We start from the raw sequence: 25,823 nt of genomic DNA on the forward strand, positions 1-25,823 counted from the left end.
TCTCCATGGATCAAACTTCATGTATATGATGTAAATTTTGTGTTGTATTATATGTGTTGACTTATTTGGTATTGTTAAATTATGTTTTATATGAAATTTATATGATGTAAATTTTGTGTTGTACAGCTTCATCTGTTGAACTTGTAATTTTTTTATACGATGTTAACTTGTATAAAATTGCATATCGAACATACGTTGTTTCACATATGGATTGAAATGGAACCCTTTCGTCATAATGACGACGAGGACTTCCTTCAGGTCATAATTGGTCAAGGTAGTGATGGCGAGTATGATGGCAGCGAATACCTGAATGATACTGGTGATGGCGATGCTAATCAGCCAGAAGAAATGACTGTGCAAGATGTTAGCACCGAGGTATATAGAATTCATGCTTATATATATAAACATCTTCATGAATTCTGTATGTATGTACAATGTGTATTAAATAGATATTTTTCTAGGCATCCGGATCGAGTAGGAAACCGAAACAGAAACGAGGGTCGAAGAAAATTATGGAGGGGCATACTATCATCACCTCATTGCACCCTGACGGTGAACCAAAGTCTCCAAAAGGTGTAAAGACGATAGTGGTCAATCAATGTGGATGTTATGTCAGGGACCACACTCCCATTAGCTTCAAGCTATGAAAAAAAGCAAAGCCACAGATATTGATGCTGACATTGTCCCCTAGACCGAGAAAGAAATGTTATGGGCAAATGTGAAATGGCACTTTAGTTTTCCAGAGGACAAAGAACAACTCTTTAAGGATTGGGTCATGAAGAAGATGGCTATTGCTTTTCAGACGTTCAAGAAAAATTTGAACAAAGACTACGTAAAAAAGGAACTCACACCTAACTTCGAGAAAGACTTCAAGAATCAACGTCCTTATTGGGAGGCATTCGTGCAGTACAAGTCATCCGAGGATAGCGAGAAGAAGACAGCCCAAGCCAAAGAGAATGCGAGTAAAAAGAAGCACTTCCATCATCTTGGGCAAGGAGGACATGCATCAGCGATTCCAAAATGGCAGAAGATGGAAGATGATCGCATTTCCAGAGGAATCATACCGGCGACTTTCAACTGGCCGTTGCGAGCAAAACATTACTTCTACGCTCATGGAGGCACATTGAATATGGAAGATGGGTCGTTTGTCACTAGCGATGCCATAAGGGAAGCGGCCGACAGGCACGATGTGGCACTAAAGGCCGTGTCCGAAGGCAGCTTCAAATCAGACAGAGAGAAAGATGAGCTAACGTACACTCTTGGGACACCGGAACACACAGGACGTGTGCGAGGCATGGGCATAGTTCCATAGAAGCATGGCTTCAATACCGACATAGAGACGTATCGAAGCCGACAAAAAAGAAAGGCTGAACAAGAAGAGAAGATGCGTGCCCTAGAAGAACGGGTAGCTTTGATTGAAGGTGCAATGGCAGCTAGCCAGCAGCAACAACCAGAAGCCAGATCAACGGCTCATTTGGAGAGTAGCCCCGCCGGCTCGCAATGTCGTAGCAGTATCGCTTCCATGGAACACCCAGCTGCAGATCGAGCCGAAACGGTTGCGGAACATTACCTCGTGGACGACATCACCGTGAGGACCCCTGCGAGCTTCTATATCAGCTGAGGAAAAAACTCAAAGTAGTCGCTCACGGGATTGCTGAAGTCCCTGTTCAAGGCAGGACAATCCATGGCATGACAATTCCAGAAGTATATGCTAGAGTCATGGTTGACCGTGTCGAGAAAGGATGGGAAGACCTCGACCTCGAGATCCTTGGAGGCAATGGAGAAGAGGAACTAGGACAGGCCCTCCACACTTGGATTCTGTTGGAACAAACAGTACATAAGATTTCCGCAAGGAACCACAGAGTTCGCACAAAGGGATCCTAGCCCGGCTCCGAGGTCACCGGCCTCTCAAGGATACCCCAGCGTGGAACCGTCGTCACCGGCCGCTGCCGGGACCCCAGCGTTAGTCCATCGCCGTCATCGGCCGCTTCCCGGGACCCCAGCGTTACACAAGAGCCTCCGCCACCTCGACCTCTGGCCCCCGCGAAGAAGAAAAATCTGATTGAGGCCCGCCATCACCACCTCCAAGGCCGAAGAAGACCCAACAACGCAAGAATAAAGAGAAGCCCCCGCCAGAGAAGTCAGGGTACGAAATGACTGATGAGGAATTGACAGCGCATGTGCAAAAAGAAGTGCACAATCACTTCTGGCCAAAGAAGCCTAAGCCGAAGGAACCAGTGGATCCAGCAGGGATGAAATTCTTTCTTGGAATCATGTGCCAACCAAAGCAGAAAGAACTCCTATCGGACTACGACTGTTCGATCACAAAGTCATGGGAGAAGACGAGTAACCGTCGAAAAAAACAGACAGTTCCCCAGCTCGGAGAATAACCCAACCAAACGGTACCCCTCTAAAGGTGCTTTCAAAAGTGGATGAATCTACTGCTCAGTTTGTTGAGGAAACCCGCCTCACAAAAGGTCAGCTCCAAGGTGATGAAATCGCGATTCACCCAGGGGCAGGCAGAAAACCATTTGTAATGAGGCAACCTTTTATTTGGCCAGAGTTGATTGACATGCTACCAACGAGAATGCGTGAGTTGCATCAATGGTACATGAAAGCATCGGCAGAGGGGTATGTAATGCTTCCTGCTCGAATTAAAGATATCTATTTCCATCGAGGGATGGATGACGTATGGATTGATTTTGACCATCTTTGGTTTCTATACCATCAAGATGCCCTAGACAAGTCGCTTGTCAGTGTATGGGCTATGTAAGTGTTTCCTCTCATTTCTATACTCTAGCTCTACTAAGTCTGTTTGCTTTTTCATCCCCTCCTTTTATTTGTAATCGTGCAGGATGAAAATGCAAGAATGCCGGAAGAATGGGATCTACAACATAGGCTTCATGGACCCAAATGTTATACATGAGGAGAGTGTACGCAGCTGGTCAAATCGGACCGAGAATAATATATTCATGGCCTTGAATGGGCAGCACGATCGCACATTCATTCTGTTGTCGTACAACTTCGAGTGAGTCCTTTGACTTTTTTAATCACTTCAATTTGCTAATAATATAAGTATATATATATATATCCAACATTTCTTTTAACCATGTGTACCAACAATTTCCTCTGGATCCTACTTGTAATCGAGATCGATCGGTCCCGAGTCACAGTGTTCGACTCGTTGAGGAAGGCAAAAGAAAAATATCAAAATCTCATAAACATCATGCAAAGGGCATGGTCTCGGTTCCTCAAAAAACAATTAGGAGTCACGTCAACGCCGAGTGAACTTGAATTCAAACTTGACAAGCCAGTACGAATATAATATATATCGCACATCTACTTTCATTTATTCAAACAACATGAATATTTCATAACCCATATATATATATATAGTTATATATATAGTGTTTGAGACAGAAGCAGGGAACCAACCTATGCGAGCACATGCATTATTTTTGCAGAGACACAAAGAGGATGACACAACATGCATTCGATGTACTTATAACATTAATAACAATTTTTTGCATTTAATTCCATGCAGGTACTAACTGAAAGCATTGGTTTTTATTTGTACTTGACAGATTTGGTGTATGAAAGAGGACCTCATCGAACCGGCAAGAGTCAGTGCAATACAAGAATCACTCTATGGATTTCTGTTGGATGAGGTGATAAACCCAAAAGGTGAATTTTATTCAGATCAAAGGATAAGCGTGGCTCGAGCTGATCCAAAGAAGCGCAGCAACGGCGATGACGAAGACGATGACTAGAATTATTTAAGAATTTGTCAGAAAAAACTTATGAGCATTCATACTTGTAAATATTTTAGTAAACCCAAGTTCTCTATTATTAGAAGTAATTGTAATATTTCAAGTGCATATAAATATAATATGTATATAATTTCTTTTATTTGCTCGATACAAGCCCAAGCAGCCAGTCAAAAATTCAGGCAGCTCCGTAAAAGGCATGTGCATGACCACAACTTGGGTCCAGTGGGGTATGATAGCAAAATAGTACGGTGGGAGAAAGAGGACAGAGACTTATCTTCAAAAGGTATCCCTAATCCATGGGAAGAATTCCCTGAAGGGCGGTCTAGGAATTGGCTACGAGCTAGGAGTGAGCTAGCAGTGTCAGATGGTACAGCTGAAATCAGGTGGAAGAAAGAATCAACTCAAAAGGTGTCTCAAGAAGTTAAAGAGAAGAATGAGAACGCTCTGTCTTCAGGCATGACTTGGGAGAGGGAGAATGATCTGCTATCTGCTTGCTTGGGCCCTGAACAACCAGGTCGGGTTCGTGGTTTGTCCAGCTACCATGGCTGGAAGCGTGCATGGCCTGAGTGCTCCGGTGTGTCCCGGAAGAGGAAAAGGGCCAGCTCAGTGGATGTGGATGCGATAAAGGCTGAACTCAGGGCTGAACTGACACAGGACATTCTCTCCATGCTAGCATCACCGGGAATACAGCTGCAGCCTTTTTCTAGGGGCCCAAGCCCCGCACCTGGACGGAGGAGCAGTTGTGCATCCGCCTCTGCAGCAGATATCCGTGCATCCATGCCACCAATGCCGGAAGATGCATCATGTTTTGATGATACTATAGATCGTTTGACTGAGCCAACACCATGTTCCCTTGTTACCACGCGTGGGGGTTATCAAATGGAGGTAGCAAAGGGTCTGGTTTATCCACAACAAACCATACTTCATTCAGTCCTAATTCTCTTTGGGTATGCAGTGGTCAAAGTGGAGATGGTTATAGATGACGCTAAAGATATTGAGCTTGTACCACCTCCTAATGATGAGATCAGGACACTAGGAGAAGCTATCTTGCAGAGGATCCAGTGGAAAAGGAGTTGTATTGTAGTGAACCGTATATCATCAGAAAAGCCTTCAGAAAGAGTGCCAGGCACAGCGTTCCTCCCCTCCCTTACTACCCAAACCTCCTCAAGACAGCAGAACGAGTCCATGTGGTGCAGCCTTCAGTGCTCCCCTGCTTCAACCAGAGCAACCTGTAGGTCCACCCAAGAGTGCTTCCATCCTTCCTGCAGTAGAAGCTCCTGCTGGAAAGAACTTAGAGATAGCTGCTTCTGTAGGCGCATCAAAGATGTCTGATGCAGCAAAGACCTCTAAGAAGCCTGCATGGAGTTCACAGAAACAGCAGGAACCCACCATCTCATCTCGCAAGGCTGCTAATGCCCGATCTCCAAAGAAGCAGCAGCCGGCCATATGTTCTCAAAAGGCTGCAAATGCTTCATCTCCTAACAAACAGCAGCCTGCCATCCCCTCTCAGAAGGATGCTGCTGACAGTAAGAAACAGCAGCCCGCCAATGGACCTCAGAAGGCTGCCATGTCCTCTGAAAGGGCTGCTGCTGCTGCCAGCTTGATGAAACAGCAGCCCACCAAAGGATCTCAGAAGGAGCCCACCAGAGGTGCAGCAATAGCATGTACCAAGCCAAACCTAGTATTTAAATATGGAAAACCAGTCCTTACACGTGCTGAACTTGAGAGGTCGGGACCTGCAACAGCTGCTCTCCATGGTCACTACTTGAAAATGTGTAAATCAAGGGGAAAATGATATAGTGGTCAAGTTCCAGCGTCTCCATTTTTTCCGATCGCATGATGCTGAGTGTTTTCTGGTGGGATTCGATGCTATATGCAATCTCTTGAAGAATGTTGCATTGGATGTGTCACTTCTACGATGCTTCACACTGTAAGTTGCAAATCCTTATTCTCCAATTCATGATTTATTTGACCAGATCAGAAATATTCATTGGATGTGTAACATTGTGTGCTTTTCCTCTTTCATAGATGCATGATTTCAGAAACTAAGGCACATGGCCTTCTTGTGGGGTTCCTTGATCCTGAGATGATGTCTCTGTCCACAATAACTTGTGACAAGTCTTATGTAGTGGACTACCTGACAAAGGCATTGATGAAGCAGCTTGTTAAGGACTGTGCTATGTTTGCCCATGACACAGGTGACCAGTGGATTTTAGTGGTACTCATTCCAAGGTGGGGTAAGGTCTTGTACTTTGATTCTATGAGGTCCGAGAAGCGTGAACATTCCTTGTTGAAAGATGTCATTAATGAGTGAGTTATTTCCTAATGTTCCTTTAATTCCTACTAGATAAACTTTGTACACTACCATAACCAATATTGCATGATTTGCAGGGCATATCTTTCAGTCTGCAGACTCAAGAAGCGTGAAGAAAAGATGTTGGTACATGTCACAAAGTTTCCAGTAAGTGCATGAGCAGCACTGTTACCTTGATGTTACTTTATACTTTACTTGAAGCAATTTTTTGTTGTGAGTCAGACCATTGAAAAGCATTCTATAATTGAATAAAGGTATGCAAATTTTGTATGAACCTAGAAAAGCTCTCAATTCTTTAATTATACTGTAGATCAGAATATCATAAAGGTTATGATAATTGGCTGGTGCAAATTTTCTCTTAGATTCAGACAAAACTGTGTTGCTGGAGCATTTGTAAGCTTAAAGGGCATCACCACATATGCTCTCAATTCTGATATTTTTTTCCCCAATAAGTGCATGACCATGTGACTTTACTATTTTTTGCAGTGCCACCAGCAACATCTTGGCATCACCAGTGGGTTCTACACAGCCAATCATATGCTGGAAGCTATGCGAATACTAGATGTGGAAAATCCCAAGGTACCTATGTGCTGAACATTTCTAGTGCTCTGTCAATCATATGCTAGGGATCAGCTTGTGCAGGCCATTTGAACTTGTGCATGTAGCTGTAGCACACCAAAAATGCAGCAGAAGTTAGAATTTCTGAATGTTTGTTCTGGATAAAAAATAATTGCACTCTGGTTGTTGAAGTGTTGAAGCTGTAGCTGCTTGTGTTTATGGACAATGCAGTATAACCTTGTGCAGGTAGCTGTAGCTACATTTTGTGTTCAAGCTGCATTTTCCATCATGCCTGTGAACAAATGTGACTAGATTTGCAATGTACCTAGATCTTGCACCTTCTCCATATTTTGTTGATGTGTTTAATAAAAACTGATAGCTAACTCTTGTTGTATGTACATAGGATTTCGAAGTATCAACTACTCCCCTTGACACCGATGAGTTTGTCAATATTCAAGAAAAGATTGCTTCATTCATCATGGACCAGGTCATCAGCAGCAAAGGGGATCACCACTACCAGAATCCACGGGTTACAACAAATTAGGTAATGACCTGTGAAGTACCAGAACAAGAGATCAAGCTATGTGATGCAGGGAGGTTCTGGAGACCGGGATCTCCCGTTCATCAGCAAATCCTTCTATTCGAACCTGTTATGTTGTCTCTGTTATTTGGAACCTGTTATGTTTTCTCTGTTATTTGAACCTATGTGATGCTACCTGTGTATGACTTTATGTGAACCTATGTGATGAATTATGTGATGGAATCTATGTGATGTCGTCCTGTGTGATAATCTTGTGATATATGGAATGCTTGTGTGATAATCGTGTGATATATGAAATGCCTGTGTATGGAATGGAACGTCTTGCTGATGATGAAAAAAAAACATTGACATTGCAGGCGCGTCTATACAACTCGTGTCTGTTAATGAAAATGTTACCGGTGACACTTTAGTTTGCCACATGCGTCTCTTATACACAGTACATAAGAGACGCGGATAACAAAACTGCGTCACCAACGAAAACTGTCTGGAGACGAGTGTTGTCATGATCGGTGACTCAATTTGAAATAACGCGTCACCAATATGCACAAATTGGAGACCCGGATTATTAAACTAGCATCACTGTTTACCGCGTCTCCGATATGAGATAATTGGTGACGCGGAATTTCCACGTCACCAATGTGATTCACATCGGTGACGAAAATTTAGTGACAAAAATTTTTCTCGTCACTAATTAGCTTTTTTCCGCGTCTCCAATTAGGGATTCTGACATAGTGAGTGCCCCAGACGTGGAAACTTATTACAGTATTCTAAAAGCACCAAAAAAAGGGTAGTCAAGTGTCAGAGAAACAGATGCCTCTGGCGGTATATATGTGGCAATGTGATGCTGAACACAGAGCTTGTATGCAATTTCACCTACCAAGTGAAGACCTACAAATTTTGAAGGTATAAGAATGTTAATAATGGTAATATAATATTGATAATAGAAACAGAAAATGCTTGCTTGTTGACATCTTTCTTGATTTCCATACCAATATTTTGTTATCTGGAAGGATGTTTTGGCCTGATTTTGTAGTATCTTCTGCAGTGTTGTTATCTGCAAGTCTATTTGAAACCAATATTATAAATGTATATTAAAAAAATTAATGTAGGTGTGTTGAAGAGAGTAGTACTCAGGTCTTTGACATTTAGGAAGAGTCTCGGAAGTAGTCTTTTGCTGTTCGTCACTGCATTCTATGTCATGTTGGAAATCTAATGATCTCTTTGCCTTTGAGCTGGGAATTAAGGGAAAAATGTCATAATTTTAGGAACTTAGAAGTTGTTGATTTGGGAGTAGGTGTATTACCTTTCAGATCTTGTGTTTGGAGGTGGAGAAGGTAGTGCTTTAATGACCGGTGTTGCCTAAAAAGGAAATACCATATGTTATATAAGACATATAGTATATATAAACTTTGAATAAAAAATAAATACTAAATAAGAAGATTACCTTTGGATTTGGTACCTTTAAACCTGAAGTTGAATTGTCTATTGGAAAACTCTTCCTCAACACATATTTGATTGAAAAACTTGAGGACGAATTATTGCTCATTCCTATGTAAAAGAGCCTGGTTTTTCCAATTGTTTTTTCTAGAGCAACTACATGTTCTGTTGCGTCAATTTTCATGTTTTGGGAAGCATGGTATGCACTACGTTCTACCAAGTCTTCAGCTATGAAAGAGAAAGCTATTGTGTCTATGCTTCCAGTATCATCTGTAATTGTAATAGGAAGTTTCTACCTGTAGCATTTATGAAATGTTAATTGCGTAGAAAATATGGTGGATGAATTAAATAAAATTTTATTATAGGATAGTGAGGCAGAAGGAAGTTTTTTTTTACATTGGCATGGGCTGTGGAGCTGGACAATCACATCTTGGTTCTTCTGAAATACTGCCATATCCCACTTTACAACTTCGACATGCTTTGTAGTACCATTTTGTGCATGGTACTATGACAGATATTTTTGCAATGCTGCTGTATGTAGCACCTCCCTTTTGTTTGTGAGGAAACAAAACTGTCAGAAGCGTTTGTAGTGTATCTTAGCATATAGAATGTGAAGAATTGAATATATTTTTAGAGGAATGTAAGGGGATTGGTACCTGGAAAGACGTTGCTGGTAGTTCAATTATTTTATCAAGTGTGTATATTTGGCCAGCTGCTTGGATTGGAGATAACTGAAGTACTTGAGGTGCATGCTGTTGCAGAGATGGAGCTTCCCATTTGTAGCTGTAAGAATTATTAGCTATGAGTTGTTTGTTGCAAAAGTAGACAGAAAGCAAAGGTAATATTTTGTTTTATTGAAAGAAACCTTGTACAGAATTCGGTAATTTGAGGAATGTCTAAGTCAATTAATATTTGTGTTGCAGAACTTGATGATGCCTGTGTTACTCCTGAAAAGTTAAGGTTCTATTAGAAAATGAGTAGTCACATTGTTGATATTTAGTTCAGAGAGCATAGATAGGATTTTTATTTACCTTTAAAACTTCCTGCAGTTAAGCCAGCAAATATTGCAACAATGATCCCCTGCTTAGTTTTTTCAAGGAATTCAGCCTCGTTAAATGTTTCGCCATGCTCACCCCACAGCTGTAATTCCTGTGTTTGTTCCCCGCGACCATTAACTTGTTAGGAATTATTTATAGAAAAAATGTTATCAAACATGAGTAAACTCTATGAAGGTACACACTCTTGATCTCGAATCTTGACTTTTTGGAGTTTTGTACTTGATGTTGCGGTGGCAAAATCATAAAGTCCTATATGGCTGATAACTCCTATTAAATCTGTAAGGAGTGTGTGAGATATATATGTATATATATAATATTTTTATTAAAATAAATAGACGAAAAACTTGGAAATATCTAGGAGTGGCTTCGATGTAATGTCTTTTGATGACAACTGATCAAATGGGCAACAATTGAATGCATAGCGGGGGATCTTATCTCCACGCGAATCAAGACGATGGACCTTCGAGTTGGGCTGGAACTGTAGCATGTAGTCTTGATGGTGATAGATGTTTGTCCTTTGTTTGGTGTCAACGGCAATAAGATTTGTGAATATATAGACAGATCCTTGGCCTTGAGCAAGTAAAGGTCGAAACTGTTTCGCAAGTTTCTTTGGGACAGTAATTTTGCACCATTGCGCACTGTTATAGAATAGAACTGAAAGGCATGACTATTTTACTCAAGAAATATGGAGTAAGGTGAAACATGAAGAAAATAATACTTTCATTTTCATCAATTATTATCCCATCAATACTGATGAGCAGATCTGCAGACTTGGATCTCATATTTTTGGAATCTCATAGTCTTGTAAGGCGACCTAGGATCTTGCAGTCTTGTTGGCCTAAAGTAATGTCTTGAAAGTTTTTTGTCGAGGTCATGATTTTGGCTTGTCTGCAAATGAGACAGTAGAGTTTTAATATGGAGCATAACATTAAAAGAGCACGCCATAGCTGAGAAAAAAATAGCAACATGGTAAACTGAAGATGGAAGAAAATCTTGTATGTTGAAGTATCAAAGTCTGAAATTTAATAACAACTGCTACAGATACATGTGAGATTCCCATTTCGCTTTCCTGCCTTATCGCAAATTGGGAAGAAAAAGAACAGGTAAATTAATCACTCTTTATTCAAAATTCTTTTCACCGTTTGAAAAAAATCCAAAAAATGATGGAACTAAAAATACAAAGGTATGCTGGAAGAAAGAAGACTGTCTTCCAGGTTTGTGAGCTTCTTAGAAGCCTGTGCTGCCTCTAGAATATTTCCAGTTAGGCCAACACCAACAATCCCTGGCAGTGTCCTAGCTGAGATAACAAACTCAATGGTGTTCAGAAGCTATGTTGTCTTAGTAACAGACTGTTAGAACAATTGAATCATCTAGGAGTAGATCGAGTGGTTAAAGTGTTCTCTGTTGGTGAAATTACCTTGCTCGTAGCCCCTCCATGGCGTGTCCCCGTCGAGATGCGCTCAGGGGTAGAGACGGCGTGGTGCAGATCTGGTGCAGTGGCGACGGCGCGGTGGCATGGCGCAGGGGCCGACGGAGGCGTGACGCAGTGGCGACGGCGGGCCGGTGGCGCTTCCCGTCGCTTCAGCACATGCCTGATCGGCTAGGGTTTCTATTGGTGGGGCAAAGGGCGACGATCTTTTGACTGTGTGCCACTGACCCCCACCTCTTTCATTTATATGTGTGCTGTGCGACGGGGGCCCACCAGCCTTCCACGGGCTGGGCGCCCCCGATCAGGGCGCGAGTCAAGGCCCGTTTGGTCCGTTGGGCCCAAACGGTGGAGATCAACACTAACATTCTCCCCCTTGATCTCATCTCGTATTTTAACTTATCTCAATCTTTACTTTCTTCATTCTTGATTCTTTATCTACCTACTCCATTACGGATTAGTGCATATGAGCATGCCTCATCGTCACGGTCAATAGCCGATGGACTTAATAGCTACAACACACCTCTCGGTTCTGAAATAGATACTTTAACTTTGGGCCCTTTATCGTCCGGAAAACATAGGCTATACTATAAACCCATGTCGATTGTGTGTTCTCTGTACACACTGGGCGGCAAGCCTTTAGCAAGCGGATCCGCAGACACTTTCTGTCATTTATACTCACAATGCATTTCATCATGATTCCGGACTTTCTCCTTTACAACATATAACTTTGTGTCAATGTGTTTGGCACCACACTTGACTCGTTGTCATAGGAGCAAATTACTTTAATGGTTATTGCTATTGTCAACCATTATCAACTCCGGGTACAGGTTCCCTTAACCATTTTGCCTGTCCCTCGGCCTCGTATCATGCTATACCATGTCTTTGCATCACATTGATGATAATTGTTTCATTTTGGAGCTTTTCCACACAAAACCTCCAAGTGTGAAAGTTAGCGACAATTGTGGATTTCGCTACACATTTCACATGTTCTACTTTTGTACTCACAATCTTTTGAGAGTACTTGATCTTTCCAACTTAGCATGAGGCCGACATTCTCAATTTTATTCCAGTGATCTATATCTGGATTGAACTTTTGCCAAAATAACCTGGATACACAAAATATGTCAGGGTAAGTTCTTTACTTGCGCGCCTATAAAGCTTCCAGCAGCTGAGGCATTTGGAACTATTTCCATTTCACATTGGTTCCTGGAACACTAAGGTTCCCAAAACTATTACCCTTGATGATAGGAACAGGCATAAGTTTATTCATATGCATACTTCATTTCTTTAGAATCTTTTCCAAGTATGCCTTTGTTGTAACCATAATACCCCTTCCTTTTATCTTGATGAGTTTCAATTCGTAGAATGAAAACCCATCACCGAGATCAAAATTTGAGGACAAGAATTCTTTATCTATAACAATATTTTAACACCACCACTAGAAAGTAGGATGTTATCTTCATTTAAGATGTGGAAATCAGATTTCCCATTCTTTTACTTTTCCTTAAAAGCTATTGTCCTCCCCAATCTTTTGGAAAACCCAAAAAAAATTTCATATTGTTTCATTTAAACTTTAGATACCACCGTTTCGTGGCTTTCTTCAATCTATAAATGAATTTACTATTATGGTATCCTGTATGTTCTTTCTTCTCTTTGACTAAAACTTTTGTCACAAGTTTTGCTTTGTTTCTTTCAACATTCCCTCTGGAGTCACATTGCGTTTGTAGGTCCAATACAACCTACTGTGATGGCTCTTTCAGGAATCACTTCTTTTTCCATGACCTTAACCCATGGAATTCTCGTAACTCTTTCAAATGGGGTGGAATCAACATCCATGTGATTTTCTTTAGGCTGCTGTTGCTCCTTTTTGCCAAATGGCTATGGACAAATGAGATCCTGCATAACAAGATCCTTCTTTACTTTATTCATTTTCTTTGAGAGCTAACAACATGTGTTGTATACAACATCAGCACGTATGAGAAACTTGTTGTACTTGAATCATCGAAGTGGGCACGCATTCCCACTTCTCTTCAAGTCTTAGGTATCTACATACCATGCTCCCCCAGATTTTGCCATCTTTTGTAAAGATAGCGTATCAATAAATCTCTTTGTTTGGGTTCTATCTGTTAAAAATTTTATATGTGCTCTGTAAGCACCATCTTACTATTTTTGAGTGTCATCAAGCATGAATGCTGAAATTTAGCTATTTCTTTACATAGGGGTATCAGTCTAGTGACCGTTGTACTCCCCCTGACGGTCACATTCATTCTTTAATAGATCATTTCTTGCTTTCAATGCACATTACAGGGGAGTATCTGTCTTAACTATCTCATATTTCTCCCCCTCGAAATATGGCTTGAACTTTTCTGCCACAATTTCGAAAACTATTCACAACTTTTGTGAATGAGGAAACTTTAATTACTTACTTCATCCACATGATTACGTCATGCAGAACAAAATAATTCTTAGTTTGTATGGGAGTACTTTTTACTCATTTCACTTTAAGAACTCAACAGAGTCCTTTATTTCATATGACAGTTCTTTTTTCCTTATTTCACTTTAAGGACTCAACATAGTCCTTTATTTAAAACCTTTTGCAAGTCACACTCGCATATCATTCTCATATTGAGGTTCGTATGTAACATTTCATTCTTTTTAAACTCATTGAGTGCTTAATCAATATGACACAATAGAAATGCCCGACCAATTCTAGAATAGCTTAAGAGCTACTCCAAAACTTTTCTCCCAGTGTGGGATAAACCAGCACATGAGTCATCACAACTTTCTCCCGCCATGCAGGATTAGCACTATGCCAACTTTACCCCATCATGCGGGTATTATTTCATACTTTTGGTTCATATCAAATTCAGAAATAAATCTCAATATTCCATGACACACATGCTTAATCCGACGTTAGTCAAATTAAACATATATGACTTATCACAACTTTGACTGAACTCAAAATGAATTATTCTTGATCGAGAGAACATAAGAGAATTTCCTGAACTAAGCTCTTATTGCTCTATCTTCTTTTCTTGGATCAATATCCATGAGTACTTTTCTTTTCAAGCCATTCTTTACAGAGATCATATTCTCTCATGCAATGGCCTTCTTTCTTTCCGAGTCATAAGCACCCAGTACATTTTCTTTCGTTCTTTCAAGAAGAACAACATGGAAATCTTTGTCTGAAAAAAAAATTAATATAAGTTCTATTCTATATCACCGTTGGGCAGAAATAGAATACAACATTTTTTTTACATTAATTCCATATCACCGTTGGGCAGAAACGGAATTAACGTATGGAAAAACTCAATGAACTTTAAAATCATATATCTGCTCCTCAAAATTAAATTCTCTCGTTGGTTCGAATTTAATTAGAGGATAATCAAATTTATTGTAGTGAAAACTAGAAAAATACATTTCTTTAGTTTAAGAGTAGTTCTTTATCTATTCTCTGAAAAAAAATCACTATGATGCAACATTTACCATGGACTTTAAGCTTTAAGCTATAACTCATAAAAAATTATAATATTGTTATCATCAACGTTGGTCAGAAAATAACAATACTATAATTAACTTTAGATTTCTCTCCTTTGAGAATTATCTTTATAATTTCAATGATGCTCAACCTTGAGACCTTAAATGGCATAAAAATGCCAAAACTTTACTTTGACTTTAAACAGCGGAAGCTTTTCTATCTTTTACCCACAGGGAAAAACTCATTTAAGAGCTTTTGGACTATTCTTCCAATTAAAAGTTCACGTTGGTTCCGATTAATTGTAAGATAGCAACATTATAACAACAGAAATCTTTTCTTTTCTTTATGGCAGCGGAAAATACTTCTTTCTTTTTGGAAATAGTACTTTGTATTCATTTTCTCTCTAAACAATTTATCTCGTTGGTTTAAAATTGAATAGAGATAAAACTATACAAAACTTACTCAAAGTAAGTTCTTTAATCATGCTCTCAAAAGTAATTCTCTATTGCTTTCAATTAAAATTAAGAGCAATAACTTTTAAACTTTGCAACGGAAATATGAAAAAAAAAATTGTTCTATATTCCGAAGTATTATTGTACATTTGCTCTCTAAACAAGATACACGTTGGTGTAAATTCTAATAGAAATCAAATCCATCAAAATGGCCTCTGAATATTGAGAAATTTACTCTTTCTTTACTATGCACTCGGCCCGGTCAAGGAAAATGGCCCATGGCCCACGTTCGCGCGGCGCGCTCCCTGACCCATGCTGCAACCTGGGCCTGGGCTGGAAATTTGGCCCGCGCTCGGCTCCCACCTGGAACGAATCCGGCCCGATTACCGCCGATCGCCCTTGGCCGTCGGATTCGATCCGACGGCCGTCCGGCCTCTTCGGCGGATCAAAACCCGTCGGCCGCATCTTGCTCCCCAAAACCCTAATCCATTTTGCTCCTTTCCTTTGTCTTTCTTCACCCGAGCGGCGGTCGGCCCTTCGTGGCCGGAGATGGCAGCGCCGCCGGTCCCCTTGCCAGTGCATCGGAGCTCCGATCACCGGAGCAAGGGCCATTAACCCTCGAGCCTTTCTTTTTCTTCCCTTCTTTCTACTCGAGCAGCGGCGGCCACAGAATTGCGGTCGTGGCCAAGACGGCACGCCGGAGTGGAGGCTCAGCGCCACCTCAGGCCCCCAGGCCGGTGCGCGCGCTCGCCCGAGCGTGAGCGCGCCGCCGTCTTGAGGCTCTGCGGCGGAGCTCATGGCCCAAGCTCGCGAGTGAAGGCAGCTCGCTCTGTCCTGCGCGCAGGCGGTCATGTGCCGGTGATTCGGCGCCGCAGGAGCCTGCCCGTGCGGCAGTGGCCAGCGGAGATGCTGGCAGCGAGGCCCAGACAAGCTCCGCCACCTCTTTTCTAGGGTTAGGGTTTGGCGATTCTCTGTCTTTTTCGATTCAAGATCGAGTTGATTTTATCTCTGTTTCTTTTGATTCATGGTCGAATCTTTTTTTCTTTCTCTGTTTCTTCCTCGATCCAAGATCGAGATCTTTCTGTTGTCTTTCGATTCGCGAACGAATCCTCTTTTTCCCATCTCGATCTACATCGCTAGATCAGCTCTTGATACCATTGTTAGAACAATTGAATCGTCTAGGAGTAGATCGAGTGGTTAAAGTGTTCTCTGTTGGTGAAATTACCTTGCTCGTAGCCCCTCCATGGCGTGTCCCCGTCGAGATGCGCTCAGGGGTAGAGACGGCGTGGTGCAGATCTGGTGCAGTGGCGACGGCGCGGTCGCGACAGTGGCGGCGCCGGTGGCATGGCGCAGGGGCCGACGGATGCGTGACGCAGTGGCGACGGTGGGCCGGTGGCGCTTCCCGTCGCTTCAGCACATGGCTGATCGGCTAGGGTTTCTATTGGTGGGGCAAAGGGCGACGATCTTTTGACTGTGTGCCACTGATCCCCACCTCTTCCTTTTATATGTGTGCTGTGCGACGGGGGTCCACCAGCCTTCCATGGGCTGGGCGCCCCCGATCAGGGCGCGAGTCAAGGCCCGTTTGGTCCGTTGGGCCCAAATGGTGGAAATCAACACTAACACAGACATGTGAAAGTATGAAAATATAAGAAACACATTCATGGTATCCAGAATTGAATTTGCAGACATATAAAATACCTCATTAGTTTAATTTTTACCACTGGTTATATGAGAGAAAACTTCTGCATATACTACATTATGTGTACAGTCCTCAGATGAAGGAGGACTATTTTCTATCAGAACTCGCAACCCCTTTGGTGAAGTAACTCGTGAGAAGGCAACATATAATTGGCCATGCGAGAAGACAGGAGATGGCAAATTTACTCCAACTGTGCTGAGTGTTTGCCCTTGGCTTTTATTGATGGTCATGGCATAAGAAAGTCGTATAGGGAACTGGCGGCGTCTCAATTTGAAGGGCCATCTTGATTGAGTTGATGTTGTAACAATGCGAGGAATGTATGCTTTTGTCCCTTTTGCTTTTCCTGTGATTATTTCGCCTTCAATTACTCTAGTTGTAAGTTGCGTCACAATTAATCTGGTCCCATTGCAAAGGCCTCTGGATGGATCAAAATTCCGTAGGAGCATTATCGGAACACCTATTTTTAAATGTAAGACATGTTCTGGAAGCCCATTGATTGATAATGTGTTCAGGAACTCAGTGGGATATAATGCCTCCAAAGTAGAATGGTTAGCAGAACTTTCATCTATTGAGTCTGAGCTGTAGTATGACATTTCGCTAGTTGTCAGTTGTTCAATCATTTTGCTGTTTATGTCTAAAACCACTTCATTTGTTGGAGCTAGAATTGCAAATCACAAAAATAGGATGAATTATTATTAGTTGGATCACACCCAGATGGGTACACAAAAGAAATCAAACCATCAAGATCTCTGCACTCTTGTGGTAGAAGTAAAGACTGAGGAATCTTTATATAATAAGGCTCATTTTGGATCTGAATGTAGGGTTCTGTACCACTACCAACTCTAAGTAACCACTCTGCAAACATGCATAGTTCCTCTCTCTCTCTGAAGGTGAAATGTTTCTTGAATCTAGTCTCATATTTTCAGTTAACTGCAGGACATTACACTTCCGCCATAAATAAGAATTGACAATGCAGGCTTTTAATATCTGCTACTTTGTTGAATTTTGGATTACTGGAAGAGTTTGGCGAAAATCTCCACCAAGAACAACAGTTATACCACCAAATTTTGTATCCTGAGCAGTAGGATTGATATCTGAAAGTATATCTCTAAGGGTGTGTTTTTTTTATGCTGCACATAGAATTCTCCCGTATGTCCGGAGGGATCTTGAAATGGGAGTGTGGCGTTCGGCCACCTGGAAGTAAGAGTGCTGCAATCCCTGATGATGCAACGGCTAGCGCAATCTTTCCTTTGCTTCTTATAAAGTTCAGCAAAGTTGTCCATAAGAATGTCTTACCAGTTCCTCTGTACCCGTACACAAAAAATGTACGGCCTGCTTTACTGATGACAGAATTGCTAATGGAATCAAAAACATTCTTCTAGCTGTTATTTAGCTTAGGAATATCATTAGCTACAGATGCTGCTAAGGTAGTAACATCATATGTAAGCTCATCTAACAAAAGTCTATTGTGTGTGGAAGCACTACCAATATTATCTGGGATTGGTAAATTGAAATGAGATAGACAATATCCAGCATCTCTTTGCAATTTGTCCAACTCAAAAAGGAGGGAAGAATTCACAAAGAGGTCTGCAGCTGAGCTGTTTGGAATGGAAGAGTTTCTATTCATGCAGTATCTAATATCCTCACTCATCTTTGCTGCATGGTCATGAAAAAGGTTTCTAGGATTTGCTACTTCACAAAATAACAATAATGTGATAAAAAGTAGTCGTAACTGGTAAGGGGAGGCCCATTGTGCAGCATCATTGAGAGCAAGGGACCACTCTTGATCATCACCAAGAAGACTTAAAGATTCACATGAAGAACGAAAGGTAGGATACTCATGTCCTGCGATAGTTCGAATTTCAGAGAAAGATGTTGCACCTTTGACAATGTGGAGCAGCATGCGCAAATAATAAGTGTCTCCCTATGCAGGGTTAACATGAGATATACGGCTAATCTTATTGTGAGACCCACGACGTATATCCCAATATTTTCCATTTGAATGCCACGTAAAGTGCTCAGGAAATTCAATATAAGTATACTCTCGTGCTGTAGGAAAATTGTTGTTGGCCTCCAGCTAGCTAGTCAGTTTAGTCCTTAAATTGCTTGGGTTTTAAATGACTTCTTCTAGATCATCTTCTTCTGTAAAGACAACATTATTTTCAAGAGGTAGATGGACAGGTAGATGCTCTACGGATGAGTCTGTATAGTGAATGTCATACTGAGGCAATCTCCAAGCTGCATCATTTGGTGTTACATAGCGACAATCCAGATAATTATTTATCTCATTGATTGTGTTACTTGATGAGCCTGGAGCAGAAGGATTAATTTGGAATCCAATTCGAGCACAATCGAACCCTTTTGTGACATACTTGAAAAGATATTTGTGCATACCATCATGGTTAACTCGCTCACATTTACATGAGCTTGATACTTGACTAACAAATCTACATTGTGAGGAACAATAAATCTGTTGTCAATATCAACTCCATTTTGAGGTCTGCTCACAAAATTTCTTAGGGTGAAATTTTGAGCATTTTCCTTTAGACATACATGGTGTATATGTGCTGAGAGCCCGCAAGGTCCATGGACCATGAATGCTGAAACACCATCATATCCAATTGGTTCAATTGTAGGATCTGGCAGTTGAGCAGAGATGAATGTATACATCATTGCAGCATCCCAGGGTCCTTCTTTTGCTAACCATATAATAATATGAGCATGTGGTAGGCCATGTTTTTTAAATTCTATTATGTAAACAACTGCAAAAAGGTAGATATGCTTTTTGATGGGTATAATTAATAGTAAGTAATATGAGTGAAAAGATAGGTTAGTTGAGTTATTACCTGCATTTATAGGGCCAAAAAACTTCTTTTTCTTTATATCATCCATTAAAATATTCAGTTTCATTTTGAAGACCCAATCAACGATTTCTAGTCGGTCAGAAGGATGCAGCCCTGGAGGTAGAGCCTCCACAATTTCAGGCCAAGCAGCATTAGACGTAAATGTGACAAATAAATCTGGGCAACCATATTTTCTGCAAATGCCTATGCAGTCGTGGTACTTTTGATACAAATAGCGAGGGCTTCCAGTAAATGAAGCTGGCAGAATAATTCTTTGGCTAGCTGAAGATCCAGACCTAATTCCACTTGAAACATTGCTGGCTAAAGAATGATATGTTGCTGACCTATATTTTCGTTGGAAACTTGGTGTTCGATAGTGGTCTATTCGTTCTCTTTCAACACAGCAATAACCATCGACCTCATAAGCTTGTGTTTCTCTTCCACAACACAATGGAGTGTTAAAATCATTTGGTCTATTATGCAATCTATATCCAAAGTGTTCTGCCATAGTTGCTTTCTGACGGCGCATAGATGCAGAAGTTGAGGTCTGATTATAGAAGAGTGCATCATGGAAGCCATCTTATCCATATGGAAATAAGATAGGATATTGCATGGCCATGAACTTGCGGTGTCTTTCATCAATCTGTTGTAAGCTTGAAGAACGATCCTCTATGATAAGATCCCTTCCAACATCAGTGTGGCCAATATCCCCAACTACTAGGCCTACAACCTTTGATGCAACCAGAAAACTGTAGATGTCACCATGTGCGTCCACATCACCAAATAGCCTGATGCTGTACTGATCATATGAATTCTTTGATAATCTTTGATGAGGTCTAGGCCCGATCTTCTGAGAGGTAGGGGTAACTTTGATTGGTGGAGGACTCGACGTTGATGATCCGGCTTCAAATCAGCACGATTCGAACCCTGCAACCACTACACCACTACTCCGTTGGTTATCAACCAAGCACACCTTGATTGACCTCGCCGAGAAGGCTATTCCTACAAGCGAATCGAAGAACACAAGCAAGAAGATGTAAACACGCAAGCTAATAATTGCAAATATGAGTGAAGCGAATCACAAGAGGGGTTCAAGCACTCGATTTGAAAGGACTAATTGACACAGTCAAGGAGAGCAAGAACATGGGCCCTAGATCAATGTATAAGGACTTGTCGCCACAGATACAACGATGCAATCTCTGTTTCTCGAAGGAAAACACAAGAACTAAACAAAACCCGAGTCTAAATGGCGGCGGCTGCTGAGTTTATAGCATCCTAGGGTTGGGGATGACCAGGGGGCACCCACAACATGGCTTAAGGCCCGACCTGATATAAGGCCTGAAAAGGCCCAAAACAAGTGACGCGGCACCTTTCTGTGGTCACACAGAATGATCCACGAGGCTTCTAGAGCTAGGACTAGAACCAAAAGAAGCTTCACACAGAATGTCGTTATGATTCCAACACATCCAAGAACGCATTATTTGAACGCCATATGAGAAGATATCGCAATTTCATTATTTTTAGCATCAGCAGATTCATTGCTAGTAGGTGTATTTGCAACATTTTCAGCAAACTCTTTAAAATGTTTTCTAATATCAGCTGGCGATAAATGAAGCAAAGTAATTTTCTTGTTCTTATGCACGAAAGTATATGTATTAGTTCTACCATGGTGTGCAGCATCATTATCAAATTCCCATGATCTTCCTAACAACAATGAAGATGATTGCATATGTACAACATCAAAATCAGCATAGTCATGATAAGAACCAACTGAAAAGTATATGCGTGCTGATTTAGTTACCTTAACATTACCACAATTGTTGAACCATTCTAGGTGGTAGGGGTGAGGGATAGAACGAGTGGTCAAGCCAAGCTTTCTGACCAAATCTGAACTCACCAAGTTGCTGCAACTCCCGCTATCAGTTATGGTGAGAACACGACAATCCTTAACAATGAGAAACATGTGGAACAAATTCTTGCATTGGAGCTTCTCCTCATCCTCATGTTCCGCTTTAGAACTTAACACACAATGCACAAGAAGGCTAGGAAGACCCACTGATGCAGCCACGGAATCAATTGTCTCACCCTCTTCTTCCTCTGAATCTGCAACAATGTTAGCTGCAAGAACCAAATCATTCTCAACATCACTAGCACTTACATATCCATTACCATCAGGTGCAGTGATGAAAGCGCAAGTACTTGGGCAATCCTTCATGACATGGCCCATTCCTTTGCAGCGGTGGCACACGATGTTTGTAGATCTACTCGAATACCCCTTTTCAATAGTAGTATGCTTCTTATGTTGTTGGGCCTGCACAATAGACACATTGCTTACCTCAGAAGCGGGCGCAGGAGCTGGTGGTGTTGCTGGTGGCTTAGCAACAGGTGCCTTGGGCTTCTCAACGTCAGAACACTGCTGAAATGATCTCCCAGTGTTGGACCTGAAAGAAAGTTGGTCTTGGCGGCGTCCCTGTACTTTTTGTTCTGCCTTAAGAGCAAGATGATACAATTGGGAAAAACAGGTCCAGTCTTTGTAATCAAGAATGTTCTGTATATCACGATTTAAACCACCAAAGAATCTAGCACTACTTTCATCATCATCCTCACGAATACCACAACGTGCAAAACCAATAACCAATTCCTGATAATATTCCTCTACTCCTTTATTACCTCATTTTAAAGTTTGTAATTTTAAACGTAAATCATGTTGGTAATAAGGAGGAACAAAACGAGACTTCATGCGCTGTTTTAAAACAGGCCAAGTTTGAGTCACAACAGTAGCATTACCAGCATTGCAAAGATCATTCCACCAAAACAGAGTAAAGCCAGTAAATTAACTAGTAGTAAGTCTAACTCTATGCTCAGCAGGAACTAAATGAGAATTAAACTTTTGTTCAATAGCAAGTTCCCAATCTAAATAAACCTCAGGATCAGCAGTACTAGCAAAAAGAATCATGGTAAATTTAGCTTTAGCAAAAGGATCATTGTTACCACGATTATGATTACCTCCCATACCTTGACGATTGCGCTGAAGACGGTCTGCATCACGAGCATCATCATCAAAGTCGGCATCGTCATCCTCTTCCTCGTCACCATGAGGTCATCGTCAGTGCCGCTATGGAGGAGGTCGTTGTTCAACATGTTCAATCCGGTTGACCAGGCCATTGATAGTGTGCATTAGTTGATCAAATTTCTCATCGATGTAGGTGCGGTGGTCATCAACAAGTTTCTGAAGCTCGTCCTTCAAGACACATTCATTGAAGGCTGAAGGGGACTCCCCTCCTTTCCCTGACCCTGTCATGGTTAGAAGACAACAAAAGACAACACCAAAGTATTATCCCTATCAACTAACAACTACTGGGTGGTAGTGAAAGTGGAGTGCAAAATCTCAAGCGGCTTACCACCGTCTTGCAAGTGTTCTTACCAAAGCCAAATAGAATGGTACAATCTGTTGTCGAGCTGGGTGTAACAGTTGCAAGATGAACATGTACTGACCGAAGTATATGTGGATTTTTGGGACAAGCACAATATTTAGCAAGGAGTAGCAAATAACGAATGCAAAGTAGTAAAGTTCAATAAGTATCCAAAGAACAAGTCACAATTGCTGGCTAAGACATGTCCTAGACGTAGCACAACAATTTGGAACAAAGGACGGTGGATAAAACTCATAGAACAAGCAAAACAACACTCTATGCACTTGTTTTTAATCTTTTTGCCGAATTACCTCCAGGACTAGTATGAATCAAGATTTCTTTTTTTTTGAACTATTTTTTTATATTTTTCTCCGAACAGATGTAACACAAGCACCAACTATAAAAATTTGCAACTTAAACAAAGGTGGGATGTGGTCTACAGAAAATCAGGCACGTTTCCTGAAAAACTGAAAACAACTTCGGAGCCTCAAAACTCTATCTTTCTGATTTTTTTAAAAAAATTCTGAGATCGGCTCCAAACAGCAAAGCAGTTTTATGGTATGTGCAGAATTTCCTTATCTTTCTGCTGTAAAAAATTGAGCCAAAACGGAGCACCGAGCGAAAAGTTATGCCCATTTTATCGAAGGTAACTCAAGTTATGGTTTTGTGAGGGCACAACTTGGCAGATAGGGCGGTGGCGGCTAGAGCAAAGCTTCCCTAAACCCCGACACAGAACACGGCTGAGCAAAACTTCTCAGCTAGGGCAAAGGATCCCTGGTGGATGCAGCAATAGGATGTGCAAGATGAATCAAGGGGGCTGCGATGCAAGGCGAAGATACAAAGCGGCTTGCAACCTATCTAGGGCTGGCGTGGCAGTAAGTCACACAAGGTGGCTTGCAAGGGCAAGTCAAGTAATGGGGTGGATCGACTTGTTGTTTGGGTAAAGGTGGATGGGATAGTGGCGGGAACAAACACACTAAACCAACAACAAGACTTGACCACGGACGCAAACTCAACAAAGCGAATCTGAAACAAAATTGCAAAGGCTAAAAAGGTTCTAGGACAGCGGATTTTTTTTGTAGGCTTTTTGTGGACTCTAGGTATATGACACAAAACAAAACTAAGGGGATAACGAAGGGTAATACCTCATGAGAAACCTGAATATCTGATACCATTTGATGAGGACTAGGTCCGATCTTCCGAGAGGTAGGGGTAAATTTGATTGGTAGAGGACTCGACGTTGACGATCCGGCTTCAAATCAGCATGATTCGAACCCTACAACCGCTACATCACTGCTCCGTTAGTTATCAATCAAGCACAACTTGATTGACCTCGCTGAGAAGGCTTTTCCTACAAGCGAATCGAAGGACACAAGCAAGAAGATGTAAACACGCAATCTGCTAATTGCAAATATGAGTGAAGTGAATCACAAGAGGGGTCAAGCACTCGATTCGAAAGGACTAATCGACACAGTCGAGGAGAGCAAGAACAGGGGTCCTGGATCAATGTATAAGGACTTGTCGCCTCAGATACAACGATGCAATCTCTGTTTCTCGTAGCAAAACACAAGAACTAAACAAAACCCGAGTCTAAATGGCGGCTGCTGCTGAGTTTATAGCATCCTAGGGCTGGGGGCGACCAAGGGGGGCGCCCACAACATGGGCTTAAGGCCCGACATGATACAAGGCCTGAAAAGGCCCAAAACAGGACGCAGCAACTTTCGGTGGTCACATAGAATGATCCACGAGGCTTCTGGAGCTAGGACCAGAACCAAAAGAAGCGTCTTGTCGTCACGATTCCAACGCATCCAAGAACGCATTATTTGAATGCCGTATGAGGAAGATATCGCCGTTTTGGTACAGGCATGTCGGCTGAATCCGAACCGAACTCGCTGTCCAACTTGGCGACGACTTGAAGCTTGGTGATGAGGCCGGCTCGTGTATGTCCAGCGTGGTGATGTCCTCATCAATCATTCCCGTGCAGTTCTAAATAGTTTGACGATAGGATTATGTGTGTCCAACATTTGTATTAAAGAGCGTACAATGTCTTCGTTAGCATGAAAAGGAGTACGTGAAGATGAGGCTACATCAATTCTATTTGAGACTTCGTGGTCTGTATCAAAGATGTAAAGCTACGCATATTCTGGTTGGCGACCTTCAGATGGTATCAAAGAGCCTACTCTATGGCAAACCTGGCCACTGATCTTGAAAACATATGGATCATGACCATCATTTATGGAATCAATGACCTTTGCTCCCATTGAAGCCATCGCAAACATGGAATTGTATTGTCGAATGTGTTCAAAGAAGTGTCTTGAAAGAGGCGTGCTATGTGAAGTCAACAAATTGAGAAGCGGCTGATGAGGTGGCTGGTAAGGTGGCAGCAAGATTCTGCCCCCTTTACAGCACAAATTATATGATGGATTTGATGTGTTCCTTTCTCGCCGAGCACGTTCTTCATACCAAAAAAAAGCACCACAATATCTACAGGAAAATGTAGGTGCTCCCAGGTTTAGTGGATTAAAGATTGTTTGTAGAAAACATAAAAACAGAGGAGATTGAGTGAAACAAAGGAACAAATGGTTGAATGGTGATACAATGAGAAAATGGATCTTACTGCGATGGTTAAATGTTCGATGGGAAGAGGAAGCAGTGAGACCAAGTGGGGTGTGGGATGCACCAGAGTTTGCCCGTTGGTGAACAATGTTTTGTTGGTTGGATGACGTAGCTGGAAGTGAAGAAAATATATGAGGTTGGTGAAATTCCAAGTTCGTCAGGGAGGATGATAGCGTGAAATCTTTACCGGATTGGGAATTGGTAGCAACTGGTTG

The 25,823-nt window shown here is 41.6% G+C and overlaps 1 protein-coding gene across 2 annotated transcripts; it reads right to left on the minus strand.

Annotated features, from left to right (window-relative positions):
* Positions 1–17,391: 17,391 nt before the first annotated feature.
* On the minus strand, positions 17,392–21,614 carry LOC120644102. Of its 2 annotated transcripts, none has more exons than XM_039920654.1 (3): positions 21,477–21,614; positions 19,583–20,581; positions 17,392–19,498 (listed from the first exon to the last, which is right to left on the minus strand). In XM_039920654.1, the coding sequence occupies exons 2-3, from the start codon at positions 20,106–20,108 to the stop codon at positions 19,017–19,019; spliced, it is 1,008 nt and encodes a 335-aa protein (XP_039776588.1). In that variant the 5' UTR covers positions 20,109–20,581; positions 21,477–21,614; the 3' UTR covers positions 17,392–19,016. The 2 variants fall into 2 exon arrangements, with proteins under 2 accessions (XP_039776588.1, XP_039776587.1); XM_039920653.1 differs by having other exon boundaries at positions 21,381–21,518.
* Positions 21,615–25,823: the final 4,209 nt, after the last annotated feature.

This window comes from Panicum virgatum, chromosome 8K (genome assembly GCF_016808335.1).
Source record: "Panicum virgatum strain AP13 chromosome 8K, P.virgatum_v5, whole genome shotgun sequence".
NCBI classification, from domain to species: Eukaryota; Viridiplantae; Streptophyta; class Magnoliopsida; order Poales; family Poaceae; genus Panicum; species Panicum virgatum.

Coding starts and splice junctions, on each gene's coding strand:
- LOC120644102 (XM_039920654.1), bottom strand. CDS start 20,108: ATGCGCCGTCAGAAAGCAACTATGGCAGAACACTTTGGATATAGATTG. Junction 19,499..19,582: donor TTTTGGCCCTATAAATGCAG/GTAATAACTCAA, acceptor ACCTTTTTGCAG/TTGTTTACATAATAGAATTT.